The following is a 22,347-nucleotide window of genomic DNA, read 5'->3' on the forward strand; positions in this document are numbered from 1 at the left end:
TTGAAGGGGACGGGCGTCTACGTGAATGAACACCTGACAAAACGAACTGGAGAGATTGCCAAAACAGCACGCGACATGAGGAAACAAGGGAAGATCATCTCGACATGGACAAGAGACTGCAAGGTGTATATCAAGTGCAAGGATGAAAAAGTACATCAAGTAAGTAATCTTGAACAATTAGTTGAATTTCAATAGTTCACATTCCTTAATCTTCTAACACAAACATAACCATGAACACTACAACTAACACAAAAACTAAAACAAACATATCAAAAAACTGTTCTTCATGCCATACCCTTGTCCCTACCAATCACCTCAAATGTACATTATGCAAACATTTATATCATCTCATGTGTGCAAATATACCCGTAAATACTGCCAAAAATAACCCCAATATTTTCAATAATTGGTTCTGCCTAGACTGCTCAAAAACATTTCCCTATCATGCCATCTCAAACACAGAAATTAATATTTTGTTTTCCGCGCCAAATCTCGCATCAAAAAACCCAGATGAATATACCGCCATTAAGAAGTATAAAGAAATAGACAAAATATCAGAAAAGGAATTTTCGATATTTAATCACAATAATACCCAAATTGACCCCGAATTAAATTTTTACTCAAAATTAACAAAAGACAGCGATTACTATAGTGATACACAATTTGACACGGTATTTCGTGATATTGATGGTTTCACACTAATTCACATCAATGCAAGGAGCCTAAACGCCAATTATCAGAAAATTGACTGTTATCTCAAGTTACTCAATAAAAGCTTTGACGTTATAGTGATAAGCGAAACATGGATTGACCCAGGATGTCTAGTAAACTTCTTACAAGACTATACTCCTTACAGTGCTAATAGACAGATCCAAAAAGGCGGCGGAGTCTCTATCTTCATAAAAAAATCAATTTCATGCAAACTAATAAATCAATCCACTAATTCGTATGAAAACCTATTTGATTGCGTAGCTGTTGAGATTTTCAGTAAAACTAAAAAGAATACCGTCATAACAAGTATTTACAGAAAGCCAGGCACAAACATCAATGAGTTCACAAATATGCTTGAAGAAATCATAACTCCATTTAGAAATAAAAATCTATATCTCTGTGGTGACTTCAACATAGATTTACTTAAGTATGAGACTCATGAACAAACAAGACACTTTACAGATATGATTTTCTCTTTAGGTATATATCCTTTGATAAATAAACCAACCCGAATAACAAATACAAGTGAAACATTGATAGATAACATTTTCACCAATATTGTAAACTCCGAGATTCATAGTGGTATCTTAATAAGTGATATAAGTGACCATCTACCGGTATTCACTATCAGTCCAAAAGAAATGCACTGCATAACAAAACCCAGAATTGTACTTAAACGTAAAATTGACGAAAAAGATATTGCAAAATTAAATCAATGCTTAAAAGAAGAAAATTGGGATCAGGTTTACGAGTCAGAAAATGCCAATCTATCATATAACGAATTTGTAAGCATTATCATGAGTAATGTAAACAAATGCTGCCCAGAGAGAGAAGTAGAAATAAAACCACGTAACGTAAACTCAAAACCATGGTTTACAAACGGTCTTAAGAACGCGTGTCGAAAGAAAAACCAACTTTACAAGAAATCAATTCAAAGCAAGTCCTTGACAGACGAAAACAAATACAAAGTGTACAAAAACAAACTTACAACAATTTTACGCAACTGTGAAAAAAAATACTATGACACACTGCTTGAAGGTTATAAAGGTAATATAAAAAAGACATGGGAAGTAATAAACAACTTAACTAGGCACAAAATTAATAACACCAATGAATTCATAGACATTATTAAAAAAGGAAAAACTAAAAAAGAAGTGGCAAACGAATTTAATGAATTTTTCTCCCATGTAGGACTTAACCTCGCGAAACAAATAAAGACAACACATCAAACTTACGAGACATTTTTGAAACACCGAATAAATAACACTATGTTTTTAAAACCCGTCACGGAAAACGAACTTATGAACACAGTAAAATCAATGCAGAACAAGAAATCACTCGATTGCACAGGAATCAATATGAACCTCATAAAACAAATTATGCCTATCATCAAAGATCATTTTCTGACAATATGCAATAAATCATTTGAACAAGGGATATTTCCAGATGCAATGAAAATAGCAAAAGTAATACCGATATTCAAATCAGCCGACAAATCAAGTTATAATAACTATAGACCAATTTCACTATTACCACAGTTTTCCAAAATTCTTGAAAAGTTATTCACAATTCGCCTTGACTCATTTCTAAAAAAAAATGACGTCATTTACCATAGTCAATATGGATTTCAACTAAATCTTTCAACGTCTACAGCAGTAATGGAATTAATTGAAGAGATAACTAACAATATAGAACAAAAGAAAAAGACAGCCGGCATATTTATTGATCTTAAAAAGGCATTTGACACAGTAAATCATGAAATCCTAATTCGAAAGGCCGAATACTATGGGCTAAGAGGTAAAGTTAATGACTGGTTAAAAAGTTATCTAAAAAACAGGAAACAATATGTGGCCATTGAGGAAGAAAGATCACACATTCTACCAGTTACATGCGGAGTACCTCAAGGTTCAGTTCTAGGACCCAAACTATTCTTACTATACATTAATGACATTACAAATGTATCCAACCTTATGAAATTTATACTGTTCGCCGACGATACCACCATTCTATGCTCCGATACAAATTCCGACAAACTGATCAAGACAATTAATGAAGGATTATGTCAACTATCCAACTGGTTTTCAGCCAATAAGTTATCCTTAAACGTATCAAAAACTAACTACCTGCTTTTCTACAAAAATAATGAAAGTACTAAGCCGATCAAAATAAACAACGAAATTATTGAAAAAGCGTCCGTCAGTAAATTCCTAGGCGTGTATTTAGACGATCAACTTAATTGGAAACATCATATAAATCACGTGATAAATAAGATATCCAAAACTTTAGGAATTATGCATAAAATGAGAAATATTCTCAATGAAAATACCCTACGTACCATTTATTGTAGTCTACTACTACCATACTTAAACTATTGTTCAGAAATTTGGGGTAATACTTATCAAACTAATCTTCAACGCATAATTACCTCTCAAAAAAGGGCACTGCGTATAATCTGCAATGTAGGTCGTTTGGAACATACAAATAATTTATTTAAAAAACTAAATCTACTCAAATTCAATGACTTAATAAAGTACAAAACTGCTATTGTTATGCACCAAATCTACAATAAACACATGAATCAAAACATATTGAAATTTTACTCAACTTACGAAACTCGCTATGCGACTAGGCAAACAAACGACTTCTTTAAAACTCAATACAGAACAACCAAAAAAAGCCAATGCTTATCTATTATAGGTGTTAACACATGGAATAAACTGGAAAAGGATTTACCTAAGACAAAATGTTTATCATCATTCAAACGATACTTAAAAAAGTCTTTAATCTATAAGTATTAGTATATTGAACACTTCAGGTCCATTTCATGGTTGTATTCATGGAGAAACTGCCCAAGTCTGCCGCTCTTTTTTTTTTTTCTATTCCAGCAGGTCACGGTGACCCAGATCTGCGCATTAAGCAATTATCGTCCCGTCAACAATCGACCTGACCTCTCACCTGACCCCCACAAGTTGCGATGCTCGCTCGTGCCCCCGATTTCTACGTGAGGTCGGAGTTAGCGGACGTCGTGACGCATGCCATTGTGTGTGTGTATATATGTGTATGCATGTATGTGTGTATATCGTGGACGGCTCGTCCGCGGGACTGGGAGGTGGGACAGCTCGTCCACAGGAATATGGACATCTCGTCCAATGACTTTTTTTTTTAAGAATAATAAACATAATTTGCAGAACAATTAAACTTTATTTACATATTTATATATACAGAATACAGGTGTGATTATTTCTTTTTTATCATAGTTGGAGCTATTCTAGGGTGTTAAAATAAGCATGTCCATAACATTTATAAACACATCTATTACTTACCAGAATATATCATCTAAAGCAAATTTTAATGAAATAACATGAAATATCATTAAAAAAAGGTAATAAAATAATTGTCTAAAAGTTTTTTGAAATCTTGTCCGTGGACGAGTTGACCACCCATGGTGGTGTCTGTGGACGGGTTGTCCTGCTTTGCAGTTTTGTGGACGGGGTGTCCGTGGACAAGTTGTCCTACAGTCGTGTATATATGTGTGTAGATGTGTATGTACCATACTACCATGTAACAAAAATAAATAAATGAAAATAATTTTTTCCTTAAGGGAGAGCAACTCCCCATAAGCTTTGCTTCTCGCTCTCCCTTTTCAACTACCAATTTTATAAAAAAAAAAATGTATATATGTATGTCTAATTGTATTTAATATTGTTGAATAAACCTATAATAATAAAAAAAAAATAAAAAAAATCAGCTGTACTGAATTCCTCCATTTTTTGAGGAAAAAATAAATAAATAAAAATAATATCACTAACCTCTTTTCATCAGATCCAAAAAAGCTGGTGGCTTTAGGCCTTTTCTTCTCTGCCACATACACCAACTTGGTTTCATCTTGTGACCATTCTAAAGACGATAAGTCAGCGTCAGTGTACACCTGGAATTGAAGATTATGAATTCATATCACATTTCCCATGAGGATTAGATGAAAACTGAATTAATCTATCAATCTGTTGCTTTGATTTTCTCTTATAGGAGACATGTAGTCCTTAACCTCTTCAATATGAGTTAAATATTCGCACACACAGTGGGTAGCCTGATGTATGATGATGCACCACAGTACACACATTATGAAATATAAAGTTATCACTGTTATACTCATTCTCTTTCAACCTAAATAAATACAACAAAAGAAAATGTAATCAAGCCTGTTCACAAAATATGGGTGTCACTCAGCTACAACTACAAAATAATTATAATCATGGCACTGATGCTGGCCTCTTCATATACCCACTTGCAGCTCATGATACCTACGTAGGTGTCATTGTATTCTTGGGGTGAAGTATCTACCAACACCTCTCAGGATGACCCAATAGACCCACAGATCATTCTGAGAGGTATTCTATCACCCTGGGCTAATGATGTGCAGGGTAAGATAATGTAGTATGTATTTTCTGCAGTATTTACCTTATTGTTCACCATCACACTTTTTGAGTTGAAGGCAATGTAACAAGACACACAGTGGCTCCATAGATGGGTTTGATAGCTGGAACTGGTTTACCTCTACTGCATCATTACATGGCAATCCAAACCCTCCTTACCCACTCAGATATTTTATAGGCAGAAGAGAACATAACTTTTGGCAGTCATCATTTCATCCATTCATAAATTCATGTCAGTGACATGATGGAAGAAAGATGATATGCTAATATGTTTGCAGATGATGCAAACATCACAAGACGAGTTAAAAATGAGGGCTGTAGGCCATTGGAAAAAATCGAGACACTATTTTTGCAAGGAGCCAAAAATGGAAAATGAATTTCAGTATCAAAATATGCAAGGTACTGGAAATAGGCAGTGGCTGTAAAAGACCATCTTTAAACTACATTAGAACCCTAGTTCCTGACCACAATCTGTTCTAGAAAATCATTCTTAAACCAATTTGGTTGAGGACTGAAATAAATTTACAGATCTGGATACAGCTTTATCAGGGAGATATTTTTCCATGAAACTTTGAACTCTGCTCCACTTTCCATTTTTCTCCATTCAGGGTTGGTCGAGCACCAACTACTGGAGCAAAAATTTCTCAAATATTTTGGTCAAGAACTGATTTCTTTGACTTGTGAGATGTTTGAGAACAAAGTTCTATTGTATTTCTTGAGTGGATTTCACTATAAGGATAAAGAAATGATGAAAAAATATCACAGAAACCCTGATAACATCCAAGACTGAAGTATGCATCAGTGGTATTGTTCCCATGCAGAGTGAAGGATATAAGCAAGATAAAGTGAATAGAAAGGGCAACAACCAAACTGGTCCCCAGCTTGGCAGATAAACCATATAAGAAAGACTAAAAGCACTGGGTCTGCCAACTTTGAAAGCTCAAAGAGAAAGAGGTGATATGATATACAGTATTCAGGTTACTAGAGGGGATAGACTACACTGACAGAAGGGATCTCTTGATTAAGGATAGAAAGACTTCAAGAGGTCATGAGAACAAATTAAAGAAGACTACGTGTCTAAAGGATGTGAAGAAATAGTTTTCTGTATACATACATAAATACTTGGAGTGGCTTAAAAGGTGATATAGCACATGCAGGAACATACATACATACATATACCAAGGCTTTTTCCCCCTTACTAGGGAGGTAGCCAAAAAGGAAAAGGCATAAAATCATTCCCACCCATTCCATCCCTGAATACACTCCACACCCCTCCACCCTCCCTCTTATCTTAGCACCTCCTGGATGATGGGTCATCCCTGCACCTTGTCCACTGCCCTGGGTCAGAAGCAGTGTTGCAACACTGCTTCTGACATGCAGGAACAGTACATGAATTCAAATCTAAATATGATAATTGGAAATCAAGAATATAAAGTTAGAACTGTACATGTATTTGGAGCTAGGTATGAAAAAATTGGAGTAGGAGATGGAAGCTAATGAACGTTGTTCCTTTCCTGTAACCTACACTACAATTACGTAAATACAGAACACCTTTTACAATGCCCCACACTAACAATCCTTGGACAACACATTTCTTCCCAAGTGATTTATTGGCCTGCCTGGTGGCTGTTACTGGTTATCTGGGAGTTGTGTGTCTGCTGCAAAAGAGACCAGATGCAACAGACTGACTGGGGGGCCCCAAATAAAAAAAAAGGTAAGAACCATATTCAACTAGAAGAAATGCCATTCTTCCAAAGGTTAAAAAACTACCTCAACACAGAGTTCTTCTACATATAAGGAATTTGTGTAAAAAAAATAATTGTCCATACCTTTCCATGCAGATTCATTCCTGTCAAATCTACTTCTGACATCTGGGTTCCTGGGCCAACTATAACAATCTTCTGTCCATCTTTCTCCTTGACTTGATTCTTCATCACATAGGCTGTATGCTTTCGGCCTTGCTGCATCAATTGTCTTAAAAAAATAATAATAATAATAATAACAATGGAGGAAAGTTTATTGCCTCATACTTTGTATTCTTGTTCAACTCAGTTTTCTCACTAATATCTATTTTTGATTGTTTAACATCCTGACCATGAGCTTTTTATACCTTCATTCACACCATTCCCATACTGGCATGCTCGCTGCATGATAACATGCAACTAACACATTAGGGACTGTTTTTGGGGTACTCCTACAAACCAGACACTATCATATGTAAGATTTAAAAATCTCTAAAAAATGAATAAAATATAATAAAATAAAAACTTGTATTTTTTATACTTCATCTATCTCTCCTTTATGCTATTCCCATAAATACCAGTACATGGCATGGATATACAACATGCTGCACAGAGATTTGCTGAGCATCTTGGCCACACAAACTTCAAGGTGTGGTGATGGTTGGCTGTGGTGGTTTCGATGGCACCATGGCATTGTAAACAAAGCCATCACTGAGGAGCTGCTTAGTGCCTACATCAGTACCGTGGATCCATGTGTGGACAGGTTTTGCGAGTTAAGGGAAGTGGGGTGTTACCAAGACTTTCAAATTTACAATGCAGATGAAATTGGGTTATCTTGGAAGTCTCTGTCCAGGAACACCCAGGCTTCCATTGAGATAAACAACACTCCTGGCAGGAAACTTGGGAAGGATAGGCTGTCTATTTTGCCTATGCTAATGCTGAAAGGTCCCAAAGATGGAAGCCTGTTGTTCTTGGTAAGAGTGCTAAGCCAAGGGCATTCAACTATTTGATGGACAAACTCTGTAGTATACCACAGCAGTGCTTCAATGTGATTTACTCAGGATATTCCTGTAGAGGAGCTGGAGGATTGGGTACAAGAGGATGCTGGCCTGACTGATTACCATCACCAAACAGAAGATGAAAGTGTGCAAGAATTGACTTCACCCAACACACTTGCATAACAGGAAGAAGAGGCCATGGCAGCAGCAGCACCAAGACTGTCAATTGCAGCAGGGATTGATGTGAATGACACACTGCTAGCCTTAGCTGATAGAGTTGGTGGACCTCTGGCTGAGACTTATAAGATGTTCTATATAGTTTACCACTTTTTAATGAACAGCAGGCCAGGAAAGTCCAGCAGAAAATTTCCGATTACTTCAAGGCTACCCCATCATCTGACCTTACAGCCAGAAGAAGCAGTGGCAAGATTAAGAGACCTCTGACAATGTGTCAGCTGCTTCAACATCCTCAATGAGCCTACCCAGTACATCTTCCTCATACTCCCTACAAGCTACATCAGATCCACTAGACCAAAATTTCACTGCCTCTGATGATGACAATGAGTAAAGAAAGTGCAGTGTACAGTTATGTAGGTTCAAGTGTTTAGTGTTAAGTGCAGTGTTAGGATAATATTAGTGTATGTTAATTTAGCGTATTGTTAAGTACTGAAAAACTGCAGTTCAGCACAGCATACAGTGTACTACAGTACAGTGGTGTTGAGCTCTGGCATTTACCTAGTTGTATTATATGGGAAGGGAGATATGCTCGTGGTGACCCATCTTTGTATCTCTCAGCATCAAGTTCTTTCTTAAAATCTTTAATAGTGTTTGCACACACTGTTTCTTTGTCTAATTTGTTCCAAGTATCTATCACTCTGTGTGGGAAGTTTCTTTTTTTTCAGATCTCTTCTGTAATTATCTTTTTTTTAGTTTCTTTTCGTGTACTCTTGTTTTTCCATTGTCCCATTTCAACAAGTCATTCTTATCTAAGATTTCCATTCCCTTTATAATTCTATAGATAGTAAGTCTCCTCTTTCCCTTCTTTGTTCCAGTCTATAGATAGTAAGTCTCCTCTTTCCCTTCTTTGTTCCAGAGTTGGTAATTCTAATTTGGCCAGTCTTTGTTCGTATGTCATTTTGGAAAAAGTTGGTGCCAGTTTTGTTGTTGCTCTTTGTATTCTTTCTAATTTTTTTTATATTCTTTTTGGTACTGGGTGTCCATAGTGTTGCTGCATACTTGAGTTTTGGTCTTATTAGTGTAGTTAAAATTGGTGGTATGTGCATCACCTGGCTTCCTCCACTTTCATCTCATAGCAACACTTCCTAACAAGGTAACACAACATTCCTTCCTTGTTTGATGAATGCAACACAATTAAAAATACTTTTATTTCACATACCTTATCATTTATACATTAATCAAGCAGTGTACCAATAAAGATAAACCATAAAAAAATCATACCATCAGGCATCTCCTCTCCCAATTATTTTGGTTTATTGAGGGTAAACTGTAGATGCATAATAAGTAGGAATAGATTATAAGGTGATATAGCCCAATTTAACCACTTCAGTATGAGTCAAATGTTCACATGCAGCATCGGCTGCCATATGTACAATACATTACACTACTTGCATTATAAAATATAAAGTCACTGCTGTATTACTTGTTCTCTTTTACTCTGAGTAATAATAAACACAGAAAACATGATCAAACCAGTTCACAGACTCTGGGGGTAACTCATGTACAACTACAAAATAAATATTTAAGACGCCGATGCTGGCATCCAAATGTACCCACTAGCGCGTCATAACACCTACGTAGGCACCATCATACCAAAGAGGTTAAATATATGATAATTGGAAATCGAGGTTACAGACCAATTTGGAACTGTAAATGAATTTGTGGCATGATAATTTGGAGTGTAGGAGACAGGACCTAATGAATGTTGTTCCTTTTCTGTATAATACAATTAGGTATATACACAATTAAGATTGTGAAAACAAATGGATATAAGAGTTTTCAAAATCAATATTAAAACTTACATGTCTTTGTCATTTGAGATAGCTGGGAAAGACAAAACATCATCCCCCTCTACCACAAAGTCCTGTGCTGTAACGATTCTTTGCTTGCTACATAAACTGCGATGACTCATTTTCACCTGAAAGAGGCAGACAAATCTATGAAACGTGCCTGATTTCACATCATAAATTTTTATCATCAAAATATAGAAGCATAAATGCTTATGAATTATTGTAACTGTCATGTTCATAAACACAAAATGGCCAACATCATTACATCACTGACAGAAATTGCCATACATAATTATTTTCATAGCTGAGGAAGGACAGGAGAGGACAGAGGACAGGGGTGAATGGAGAATGGTTGTATATGGATGATGTTGTGATGCATGAGGTGGAATGGGTGGGGGGATGGGGGGTGAGGTAGTATGTGTGAGCAAATTTTGACACAGCCTGAAGGGATTTCTCCCCGTCTTCTCCTTTATGCATGGGGGGACTGAGAGGGGGGGGTCGCTGATTTAATGAAGCGGCCTTGCTGTGGATGTGCTGTGTCTTGCGACACTGCTTCTGATCCAGGGCAGTGGACAAGGTGCAGGGATGACCCGTCATCCATGAGGTGCTAAGATGAGAGGAAGGGTAGAGGGGTGTGGAGTGTATTCAGGGATGGAATGGGTGGGAATGGTTTTATGCCTTTTCCTTTTTGGCTACCTCCCTTGTAAGGGGAAAAAAGCCTTGGTATATATATATATGTATGACTATATAATCACTTTGATCCAATATTGTAATTTACAATTGTGTTTTGGATAATACTGGATGATTTTATCTAACTACCAAATGAAATCTGAACAAAATAGGGTCTTCATTGCTCTAGTTCTTTATTTGGAAAATATACATAGGCATAATTTGTTATACAATTGTAATATGATTAAGTATTTATACAATCTTTGAATTCCTCTACCAATTCTTTTTATTTGACAAAAGAGGCATTTAGGAATGGATGCAAAGAGAAGATAAGGAGGGGTGATTGTGCCAACAGCACTGTATGGGGGAGAAACATGAAATTTAAGGGAGACAGTGAGGAAAAGTTTAAATGTGTTTGAGATTAAATGTCTGAGAAGTACGGTAGGGGTTACAAGGTTGGGTAGAGTGAGAAACGTGGCGAAGAGGAGAGCTTGGATGGAAAAGAAGATGGCAGATAGGGCTGATGAAAGACTATTGTGATGGTTTGGACACATGGAAAGAATGAGTGAAGAAAAATTAGTTAAAGAGGTGTGGAACGCAGAGGTGGCAGGGATTAATTTGAGGGAACTGAGGATGAGATGGATGTATGGGGTGAAAGGGGCATTGAACAAAGGAGAAGGCATTAGATAGGAGTGAATGGAGAATGGAAGTGCATAGATGATACTGTGACGCAAGTAAGGGAGGGGATGGGGTGGGCATAGGGATTGGTTATGTATGATATTCTCTAAGGGAATATATATATATATATATATATATATGCTAAGAGCACGGGTACGTGCGTTCACTTATGCAAAGTAGACCACTTGGAAAAAGAAACTAACGAAGCAGAACGCTTTCGTATATTACATCTTCAGTGCACTGAAGATGTAATATACGAAAGCGCTCTGCTTCGTTAGTTTCTTTTTTCCAAGTGGTCTACTTTGCATATATATATATATATATATATATATATGTATTTACCTAGTTGTATTTACCTAGTTGTATTTTACGGGAAGGGGAGCTATGCTCGTGGGGTCCCGTCTTCATATCTCATTTTATCTAAACTATTTTTAAATTCATGTATTGTTTTTGCACACACCACTTTCTCATCTAACTTGTTCCAACTGTCTATTGCTCTGTGAGGAAAGCTGTTCTTTTTCAAATCTCTTCTATAGCTGTCTTTTTTTATTTTCTTTCCGTGTCCTCTTGTATTTCTGTCATCCCATTTTATCAGATTCTCTCTATCAGTAATTTCTATGCCTTTCATGATTCTGTAAATAGCTATCAAATCTCCTCTCTCTCTTCTTTGCTCTAGTGTCTGTAGTTTAAGTTTTTGTAGTCTCTCTTCATATGATAGTTTTGAGAGTGTTGGTGCCAGTTTTGTAATTGCTCTTTGTATTCTTTCAAGTTTTTTTATACATTTTTTTGTACTTGGTGACCATATCGTTGCTGCATATTCCAATCTTGGTCTTATCAGGGTGATTAGGATTTTCCTCACCATTTCTTCATCCAGGTATGTAAATGCCACTTTGATTGTTCTTATTAAATTATAAGTTTCTCCAAAAATCTTATTTATATGTTTCTCAGGTGACATATTATTCATAACAATGACTCCCAGGTCCTTCTCATTTTCTACTTTTTTTATTCCTTCTTCTCCCAAATTATATGATCCTGCTATTCTGTTTTTGCTTTTTCCAAATTCCATTATACTACACTTTTTTGTATTGAACTCCATCTCCCACTTCCTACTCCATTCTTGTACTTTATTTAGATCTCTCTGTAGTGATTCACAATCTTCTTCAGTTTTCACTCTTTTCAGTAATTTTGCATCATCTGCAAAGAAGCTCATATAGCTTTCAATTCCTTCATCCATATCATTAATATATATAGCAAACATTATTGGGGCCAGAACTGTTCCCTGCGGGACACCGCTTATTACTTCATTCCATTTTGAGTGCTGATCTCTTATCACTACTCTCATTTTTCTTTCTTGCAAAAAGTCTTCCATCCAATTTAGCAATTTACCTTGTATTCCTCCTTCATATTCTAATTTCTTAAGCAACTTTTTATGTGGTACTTTGTCAAAAGCTTTTTTTAGGTCTAGAAATGCACAATCAGCCCATCCATCTCTTTCTTGTATTATATCTATTAGCCTTGAATAGAAACATATTAAATTGGTGACGCATGATCGTCCTTGTCTGAATCCAAATTGCCTTGGATTTAGTACGTTGTTTTTTTCCAAGTATTTTACCCATCTACTTTTGATAATTCTTTCACAAATTTTTGCTATTGTACTTGTTAGAGAGACTGGTCTATAATTGGTAGGTTCTTCTTTATTTCCTCCTTTATATATAGGTACTATATTTGCTTTTTTCCAATCTTCTGGAACTTTTCCTTCTTTTAAGGAACTGCTTATTATGCTATGTATTTTGTCTGCCAGTTCATTCCTGCATTCTTTCAGAATCCAGTTTGCTATTTCATCTGGCCCATGCGATTTTCTGACATCAAAATTACCCAAGTGTGTCAATATTTCATTCTTTGTTACTTCTATTTCTTCCATAGGGGGGACTTTTTCTTTCCACTCAATCTCTTCAGGTTGTATATTTTCCCTTGTAAACACTGATTTAAAATGTTTGTTCATAATTTCTGCCATTTCCATTTCCTCAGTGTATTCAACTCCTCCTTGTCTCAATTTCTCCAAGTCTTGTTTGTTTTTCAGTTTATTGTTTACAAATCTGTAGAATAGTTTTGGTTGATCTTTACACTTTTCTATAACATCTTTTTCATATTTTCTTTTTTCCTCTCTGCACTTTTGTACATATTCATTTCTATAACCAGTATATATTTTCCATTTTTCAGGTCTTCTGTCTTTTTTCCATCTGGTCCAGGCTTTGTCTCTTTTGTCTTTTAACTCCCTACAACTTTTGTTGTACCAGCATTTTACATATTCTTTTTCTTGTTTTTGTCTTGGGACATACTTTTCCACTCCTTTTTTGTAAATTTTTGTCAAAATATTCCATTTCTCTTCCACTGATGTTTCTTCTTTGTATATTTCTTCCCAGTTTTCTTGTTGGAAGAATTCTCTTATTTTATCAAAGTTTGTTTTTTCATACATCATTCTTCCTTTTCTATATTGTTCATTTCTTTTCATATATTTTTCTTCATTAAGTTCCAGTTCAATCAATATGTGGTCACTTTTACCTATTGGTGTTTTATATTCAATCTTGTCCACTATTCTAGGTTCAGATGTAATTATTAAGTCTAGCCTCGATGGTTCTTCTTCATTTCTATACCTAGTGTTCTCTTGTATCCATTGTGTCATTGAATGGTCAGTAATCATCTCAAGTAGAGCATTTCCCCATGAGTCATCACCACTCTTTGCTGTCATTTCTTCCCAGCAGATTTCTTTGCAATTAAAGTCGCCCATCATAACTATTCTTCCTCCGTCTTCCATTATTTTAGTTAATGCTATCTTTGTGTCCTCTAACATACTTTTATATTCACTCTCCTCCCATGAGGCTGTTTTCGGAGGCACATAATTGATCACAAATTTTCTGCTCTTCTTATCTCTGTCTTCCACTTCTATCATAATCATCTCTACTGTATTCTTTCCATATATGACACCTTTCACGTTTATATCCTTCTTAGTCAGGAACATAACTCCACCCCCTTGCTTTTTCTCTCTGTTTCTAATCCAATAATTGTATGCATCATGTCCTACACTGTTGGGTGGTAGTGGGCCTTTTAATTTTGTTTCTACAATTCCCATTATGTCCGGTTCTTTTTCTTTCAAATAATCATTCAGCTCATTCAATCCTGTTATTAATCCATCTATATTTGTGTAAGACACTCTTAGTTTTCTGCCACTTCCATTGTGTTCTCTGTTTCCCTTATGTTTTTCTTTTGTATGTCGAACTGCTTTATTTTCATGTTCACTACTCTCCAATAGAATCTCTCTTTCTCTGACTCCGTTCTTTCCTCGTTTTTTGTCTTAGCTTCCAGTCTTTTCTGCTTTTCTTCCTCTCTTTCCTCTTTATTCATTTCTCTTTTTATCCATATCTTTTTGTGTTGTTCACTTGTTGCTAGTTTCCCTGTCTTGGATAGAATTTTCTCTGCCGTTGTTTGTGACCTGAATTTAATCTTAATTGGTCTGGTCTTATCTGTACTATATTTTCCGAGTCTGAATTTTTCCTCAATTTCCTTTATAATTTCTGGTTCATCTTCCTGGACTAATTTTAATAAACTGCTTACTTTTTCATTTTCCTCTTTGATTCTTGTGGTTCTATCTGTGTTGTGTTTCTCTTCCATTCCTAATATAATTATACATTTCTTCTTGTCTGCTAAATCCCTTACTATATTCTCCTTTTGTCTCATCACTTTAATAACTGAGTCTTCATTATGTTCTTTCAATTGCTGTTTGACTATGTCAGTGAATGAAACCTTATTCCCTTCTTGAGTTATTCTCCAATTTTTAGCTTCTTTAGTTATGGCCTCTCTGTTTTCTTTACTATTCCTCTTCAATTCCTCATTCTCCACCTTTACTTCTCTTAACTGTCTTTTTAGGTCTTCTATTTCATCAGTTAAGTTTTTATTCGCCTTCTCTAGTTGTTCCAATCTTTCAATTCTCTGGAAAATGGAGCCTACATTACCTAACTTACGTTCCAAGTCCTCGATCACCTTATCAACCTTCTCCTCTAGTCTTGTCAGTCGGGGGGGGTTTGTGTCCCCCCCACTCTCTTTAAATCCCTTGAAAATATTCTCATCACTTTCTGCTATATTGCTCCTCTCTATACTTCTAATCTTCACATTCCTATTAGACATGTCATCCTCACTCAGTCTTTTGTTTACCTTCCGCTTGTCTGGCTGGTCAAAGTCTACTCCCTCCTCATTTCCTTCCATTTCCCTCAGTAATCCCTCCCCTTTTCCTCTTTCCCTACGTTCCCACTACTCCACGAGCAATTTCCCCCCCACCCTGCAAAAACACTAGGCACTTCTCTTTGCGTTGGGATCCACAGACTTCACTTTTCTTCAGAACGTCTTCTAAGCCGTCCATTCGTTGAAGTGTGTGTGTGTGTGTGTGTATATGTATATATATATGTGTGTGTGTGTATATATATATATATATATATATATATATAAGGTAAATTTGGGTAAAACTAAGGTGATGAGATGTACAAGGGGATAGGATGGCAGCAAATTGGAAGTGCGTATTAAGGGAGACTGGAGGAAGTAAATAGCTTTAGATATCTGGGTGCACATGTGGCAGGAAAGGAAGGAGTGCAGGCAGAGGTATATGTAGATTGAGAGAAGCAAATAAATGTCTTGAAGGATTAAAGGTGTAATGAGAAATAGACATTTGGGAATGGATGCAAGATTGTATGAAGGAGTGATTGTGCCAACAGCACAGTATGGGACAAAAACATGGAACATAAGAGAGGAAGAGAAGAGGAGTTTGAATGTGTTTGAGATGAAATGCCTGAGAAGAACAGTAGGGGTTATTAGGCTGGATAGAGAAACTAGGAGGTGAGGAGGAGAATGGGAGAGGAAAGGGAGTTAGGAGATAGGGTTGATGAAAGAGTATTGAGATGGTTTGGACACATGGAAAGAATAAGTGAAGAAAGACTAGTAAAAGAGGTGTGGAAGGCAGAGGTAGAAGGAGTGAACATGAGGGGGCGACCAGGGACGAGATGGATGGATAGGGTAAAAGAGGCACTGGGAAAGAGGGGAATGTCTGTTGAGGAAGGAAGGGAGAAGACAGAAGATAGGAGTGAGTGGTGAATGGTTGTGTATGGATGATGTTGAGATGCATGAAAGGGAATGGGTGGGGGATGGGGTGGGTGGGAGTATGTTCGAATGATATTTGTGATGCAGCCCAAAGGAATTTCTCCCCATCTTCTCTTTTTCTGCATGACGGGACAGAGAGGGGTGTCGCCAATTAAATGAAGCAGCCTTGCTGTGGATGTGCAGTGCCAACAGAGAATAAATTAAATAAAACTATTCATTTCCCATAAAAATAACTATACAGAAACTTACCTTCACCATTACTCTATGTCTGCCATTTTCATTCTGGCAAACATTGAAAATCCTTGCTCCCTTCAATTCAGGAACCTTGAAGACATCTTTGTACACCTGAGTGACCTTCTCCATCTACTTGGCATTTTATAAAGAAAGAATAGGTTTGATGCTATTAGAATATATTAGACTTATTATACACAGCTAGTTCTATACTGAAGATCCACAATGGCTACGAATGAACAGTGCATTAAAACAAAATACTACAAATAAAACAGCAACCCATCAGACAAAAAAAACATCACCTTTGAAAATGATCTTTCCAGATGACAGTAAAAAGCTGGTAATCTGTGCAGTAGTGTTGCAGGACAAGTTCTTATGCAAATCTGAGAGGTGATTAACCTGAAATAAAAAGCAATATCTTCTCATATTAAACCCATAATAAACTGTATCACTCCAAACTAAATGCAACTGGTCTCTAGAAATCCATTAATAGTGACCTACTGTACCCTGTCAAGTAAATGTCATCTGACAACTTTACCAGATGACAAATAGCTAATCTTTCTTCTACACTGCCATTCTTCTATATTGCCCCAAATGCAACTGCCACACATAAGATAGTGAACTCCCAGCTCAATCAATACATGAATTCAAATCTAAATATGGTAGTTGGAAATCAAGTATATAGATTAAGTTGGAGCTGTACATGAATTTGAGGCTAGGTATGATGAAACTGGAGAGTAGGAGATGACCAAACTAGTGTTGCTCCTTTCCTATATAATACAATTAGGTAAATTTATCCTACACTACCTTACTGAGACAACACAATATTACTTCCTTAAGTAACTTGGCCAATCTAGTGGTTGTTGCTGGTTACCAACTCAAGAGGGACAAATCAGGTTATAATGTACCCTCAAGTACCTCAACACCATTACATCCATGCACAAGCAGAGGAGCAGAAAGTTTACTAGAAAACTCACTGTTCACAAATGTACAAGGGCTGTATCACACAATTATAGACCAGTATCCCTAATGAGTACAAAAATTAAAATTTGTGAGAGAATCATCAAAGATATATGGACAAAATATCTGAAGGAGAATAATATACTGAACCTGAGGCAATTTGGATTCAGACAAGGAAGATCATGTACCACTAATTTAATTTGTTTCTATTCAAGATTGATAGATACATTGCAAGGGATGGCTGGGCAGACTGTGCATTCCTGGGCTTACAAAAGGCATTTGATAAGGTACCACACAGAAAATTACTATATAAATTGGAAACAATAGGAGGTATACATGGAAAACTATTGAATTGGATGGAGGACTTCCTACATGGAAGAAAAATGAGAGTGGTGCTCAGAGACAAATATTCAAAATGGGAAGAAATGAGTAGTGGCTTCCCACAGGGATCAGTAATAGCTCCAATAATGTTTGCTATATATGTAAATGGCAGGGATGAAGGCATTGAAAGTTACATGAACTGCTTTGCGGATGATGCAAAATTATCAAAAAGAATAAACTCCGAAATAGACTGTGACTCATTGCAGAGGGATCTGAACAAAGTCTCAGAGTGGAGCAAGAGATGGGAGGTAGAATTCAACATCAAGAAGTGGCAGTAGATATGATAATAGATACCATTGATTCCTGCCACACATCATCAGAAATTCTTAATGGGAGACTTGAACATACCACAAATAAACTGGAAAAACAATGCAATGAAAGCAGAAGCTAGAAATTGGATGTGGTAGCCAAAGATAGATCAAGACAATGGAGAATTAAAGTATTTGTTTTCAAAAATTATAAGAATCCTAAAGCTCCAATATGGTCTTAGCCTAACACTGGTAAACCATCCTCTAGATTACATAAAGACTATGCTGTATCTATTGAAGGGAAATATTTCCTTATGACTGTTGATTCTCACAGTAATTCTTGGATATTCATTTTGCTACTGCTTCAACTTTAACAGTATCTATAAGACTCATTTGCTAACTATGGGATTCCAGACATTTTAGTGTCAGATAATGCCTCTACTCTGGTTTCTAATGAAATAGAGGAGTTTATAAGAAAAAATGGCATTAGACATGTAACACCAGCACCTTATCATCCATCCTCGAATGGATTAGCAGAAAAGGCAGCAAGAACAGTAAGAGAGATTAGAAAAGTCTCAGAAAGGAGATATGCATACCAAAGTATGTAGATTCCTATATAATTACTGAAGAACCATCAATTCACCCACAGGGTTTCCAGTGGAGTTCAAGTTTAATAAAGTATTCAAGGATACTGTAGAAGCTGTTCAAGTGCAAGAGAGATTTTCCAGTAGACTGAATAATGAAGTGTTTAACCTCTTCAATACAAGTAAAATTCTCGTAGGCAGCATTAGCTGCCTGGTGTACGATGATGCATCACAATAATTGCATTATGAAATATAAAGTTACAGCTACATTACTTGTTCTTTTTCACTCTGGATGTTAATATCCCCAGAAAATTTGATCAGGCCAATTCACAGAATATGGAGGTTACTCAGCTACAACTACAAAATAAATATGATCAAGATGCCAACGCCAGTATCCTCATATATCCACTTGTTCCTAACGTTTACATAGGTGTCATCGTATTGAAGGTGTTAAGGAGGAAGAGCCCTTGTATGGACTGAATGATGCTGTGTTTGTTCGCAATTTTGGTAAAGGTTCTCAATGGGTGGAAGGAAAGACTGATGAAGTGCTTGGTTCAAGAAATTATAAGGTGAAGGTTCAAAGTTTGGGAAATACCATTTGGAAGAGACATGCAGATCAAATTATGCCTAGATTTGAGGGTCATTTTGGCCAACCTGCAAGTAAACATTCAACTGATACTTCCATAGATACCTTCAGTTAGAGTAGATGTTTCTAGTAATCCAATGTTGGATTCACTTGTGACCGAAAATAATACTAATGTAGAACCTCCAGGAAAAGACTTTGTAAGTAATAACCAAGAGTGTTCAGTACAGACAAAGATATACAACGTTCTAGTCACATCTGCAGACCACCTGATAGGTTGGATTTGTAACTTTAATTATGGGAGAAATGTAGTGTTTAGTAACCCTGCTGCAACTAGGTAAATCATGTTGTCATGGTCATCTGAGATCATGTTTTGTTTTATAGTTACATCCCAACACAGAGGTTGTATTAATAGTTAAGGTCAATTGGTTAGTATCACTCACAATACATCAATACTTGGCAACCTCCCTTGTAAAGAGATTAAAATACAATACATCAATACTTGGCAACCTCCCTTGTAAAGAGATTAAAATACAATACATCAGTGTAATATGTTTTTCTTGGTGGAAATAAATAACAAAAAAACTTGCTAAAAGCAAATACCATACTGAACTGAGCTCCAATTAGAGTTTCTAGACACCATGTTTGTGTCATTTGTCCAGTCCCAATGAAGTCAGTTTGATGGGAGTGGGTACTGAGGGCTGGAATACACCCTCAGTACTTAACATGCTACATATTTTTTAAACAATGCTATGGAGCTGAGTTTCATGCTTTTCTTGAAACAATGAAATGCCTCTATGCCCCTCCCCACCAAGTCCAACTGGATGCCAAAACCGACTGTCATCATCCCTGATGACCACAACCCCAATGACCTGTACCATTACAGGTACCACAGTATTAAATGCAGGTTAGGTTAGGTTAAGTTAGGTAAGATTAAGTTAGATCCAAAAAAATTCTTTGCCTTCAGCATCTATCAAAGCAAACATAGCATTTGTAAGCACACAATGTGGCTCCATTCGGTAGTGTATTGGTTTTGGGATTTTTTTTTTATTTCCACCGAGAAAAATATATTTCAATTTGATGTATTATAAATTACAAAATTAATATTTAATTTTCCAATCCTATAATGTTTCTTTAAATTTACTACCGAACTACACTCACATTTCAAATTGCTTTAGTCTGAACATTTATAGTATTTTTGAAAATTACTATTGCCGTGTTTGGCAGTGTGGAGGGTATAACATTGCCGGACGGGGACCAATAATGTAATCCGGAATGCCGGCATTCCTTATCTTATCCAGATAATCGAAAAATACGTTAAAGTTAAATTTAACTATTTGTGTTGTCCTGAACATGTCACATAGACTTTCAACATTACAATTGTTCGTCTGTTCCCTTACACTGAATTTTGTAGAAACGTCTACCTAAACTAACTACGCTAACCAGTTGGATACTGCTCGGGGATTAACTGGAAGTGCCTTTGTTTCATGATTCATGGTGAAAATTAAAATAAATACGTGTTTATCTATCTTTTTATGTCATGGAATAGTTACACTAGAAATTTATACATTGATCACCACCCTGACTACTGGTCCCCAAAAGTTTCCCAATATTCACAATGGAACGAATTACACTACCACCGCACTTTATCAACCGTTGCCAGTTTCTAGAATTGTTATAACTGAACACACGGAAAAAACACTTCCTTTGGTCATAGTTTGATCACGCATAGTTATATGCTTATTTTTTTCCGTTGAGAAATAATGGAAATATATTACTTACTAATAAGAACCTTTTACAAAAGCGTCTTGTTCCTAACAACATCAGGTTCACCCACACCTAAATTCAAATCTCTGTTGCACAGTTGCTTGGAGTTGCGTTCGCAACAATCTCGCAAGTTAACCTGACTGGGCCTGACAGTGTTGCCGCTTTTCCGTATTTGGTGCTCACGTTATGTTTCTGCCGTTTTCTTTTATGGTACAGATATTCAAGAAAACGACAAGGAAGTCTACAAACAACCAGACACTCTTGTACACGAGCGATTTAAAGCTACGACAACCGTTTAATGTGTCATATGCAAGTAACATTCGTTTGTTTAAATCTATGAGATAGTCACAAAAGGCTGTTCTTCCTTCTCCTTGTCGCAGGGCACACCAACGACGTCACTTTTAACTACTCCCTCACTTTTAACTACTCCCTCACTCACTAATGATACCTGTCTAATCCTATTATTTAGGCCTATCTATAAATTACATTTCCTCCACTTCACTTCTTTCACTCACACATTGTCTCTCCCCTCAGGGGGGTGGGGGGTGACGTTGTCTCAACCGCCGACGCCGAATACACCGGAGATGGCTACTTCCCTGGCCTGTCCAACCCAGACTGATGATGTCACCAATGCGAGCGGAGGCGTATCCACTCGTCAAGGCTCGCTCACGAGGATCATACCCAATAGGAAGGCGGCCAATAAGAAGGATAGACGTTCCAACGGGACCTGTCCATGATCCCACAATGGGGTTTAAAAGGACGGCCTCTTGCCAACCGAGAGCAGAACAGCTGGTGAGTTTACACTTCTGACATTTACACACAATTCCCAATCGCGTAATTCTCTGTTTTCAGAGTTGTGATTGGAAGGGAAGAGACCATACAACACCCTCCCGTCTGCCCCTCCCTCGCATCGCCACTGAATCGACTCTTCCGAAATCCAAACCCAGTCTGGGGATAAACAGGCAACGCTCGCCCCACCTGTGGCTTATCAGGAACGCGCTCGCCAGCGGTGGCGGCGAGGAGTTATCTCCTTGCCGCTCCCGTTCTGGTCACTGATCTCTTCGTTGACGTCGGCAGGCGGGTGTACACCGCCCGTCTGCCCCCCCTCGCACCGCCACTGAATCGACTCTTCCGGAATCCAAACCCAGTCTGGGGATAAACAGGCAACGCTCGCCCCACCTGTGGCTTAT

General features: G+C 37.0%; 2 protein-coding genes across 9 annotated transcripts in view; both read right to left on the reverse strand.

The window, feature by feature from the left end:
* LOC143035812 (acylamino-acid-releasing enzyme-like) overlaps nt 1-22,269 on the reverse strand; it is a 64,014-nt gene extending 41,745 nt beyond the window's left edge. The window contains exons 1-6 of one of the 8 annotated variants that reach the window (XM_076202802.1): nt 22,136-22,269; nt 16,937-17,033; nt 16,653-16,766; nt 9,924-10,039; nt 6,974-7,118; nt 4,521-4,639 (exon numbers count right to left, since the gene is read on the reverse strand). In XM_076202802.1, coding sequence (XP_076058917.1) covers nt 4,521-4,639; nt 6,974-7,118; nt 9,924-10,039; nt 16,653-16,766 — 494 coding nt within the window. In that variant the 5' untranslated portion in view covers nt 16,937-17,033; nt 22,136-22,269. Of the gene's footprint in view, nt 1-4,520; nt 4,640-6,973; nt 7,119-9,923; nt 10,040-16,652; nt 16,767-16,936; nt 17,034-19,498; nt 19,518-19,998; nt 20,060-20,551; nt 20,648-20,943; nt 20,976-21,172; nt 21,318-21,672; nt 22,044-22,135 lie in introns of those variants that run through there. The other 7 variants (XM_076202801.1, XM_076202800.1, XM_076202799.1 and 4 more) reach the window with 7 other exon arrangements.
* Nucleotides 1-22,347, reverse strand: part of LOC143035815 (uncharacterized) — a 149,093-nt gene that overhangs the window by 75,566 nt on the left and 51,180 nt on the right. The gene's annotated exons all lie outside the window — the stretch shown is intronic.

This window comes from Oratosquilla oratoria, chromosome 19 (genome assembly GCF_046742065.1).
Source record: "Oratosquilla oratoria isolate Oo_2021 chromosome 19, ASM4674206v1, whole genome shotgun sequence".
NCBI classification, from domain to species: domain Eukaryota; kingdom Metazoa; phylum Arthropoda; class Malacostraca; order Stomatopoda; family Squillidae; genus Oratosquilla; species Oratosquilla oratoria.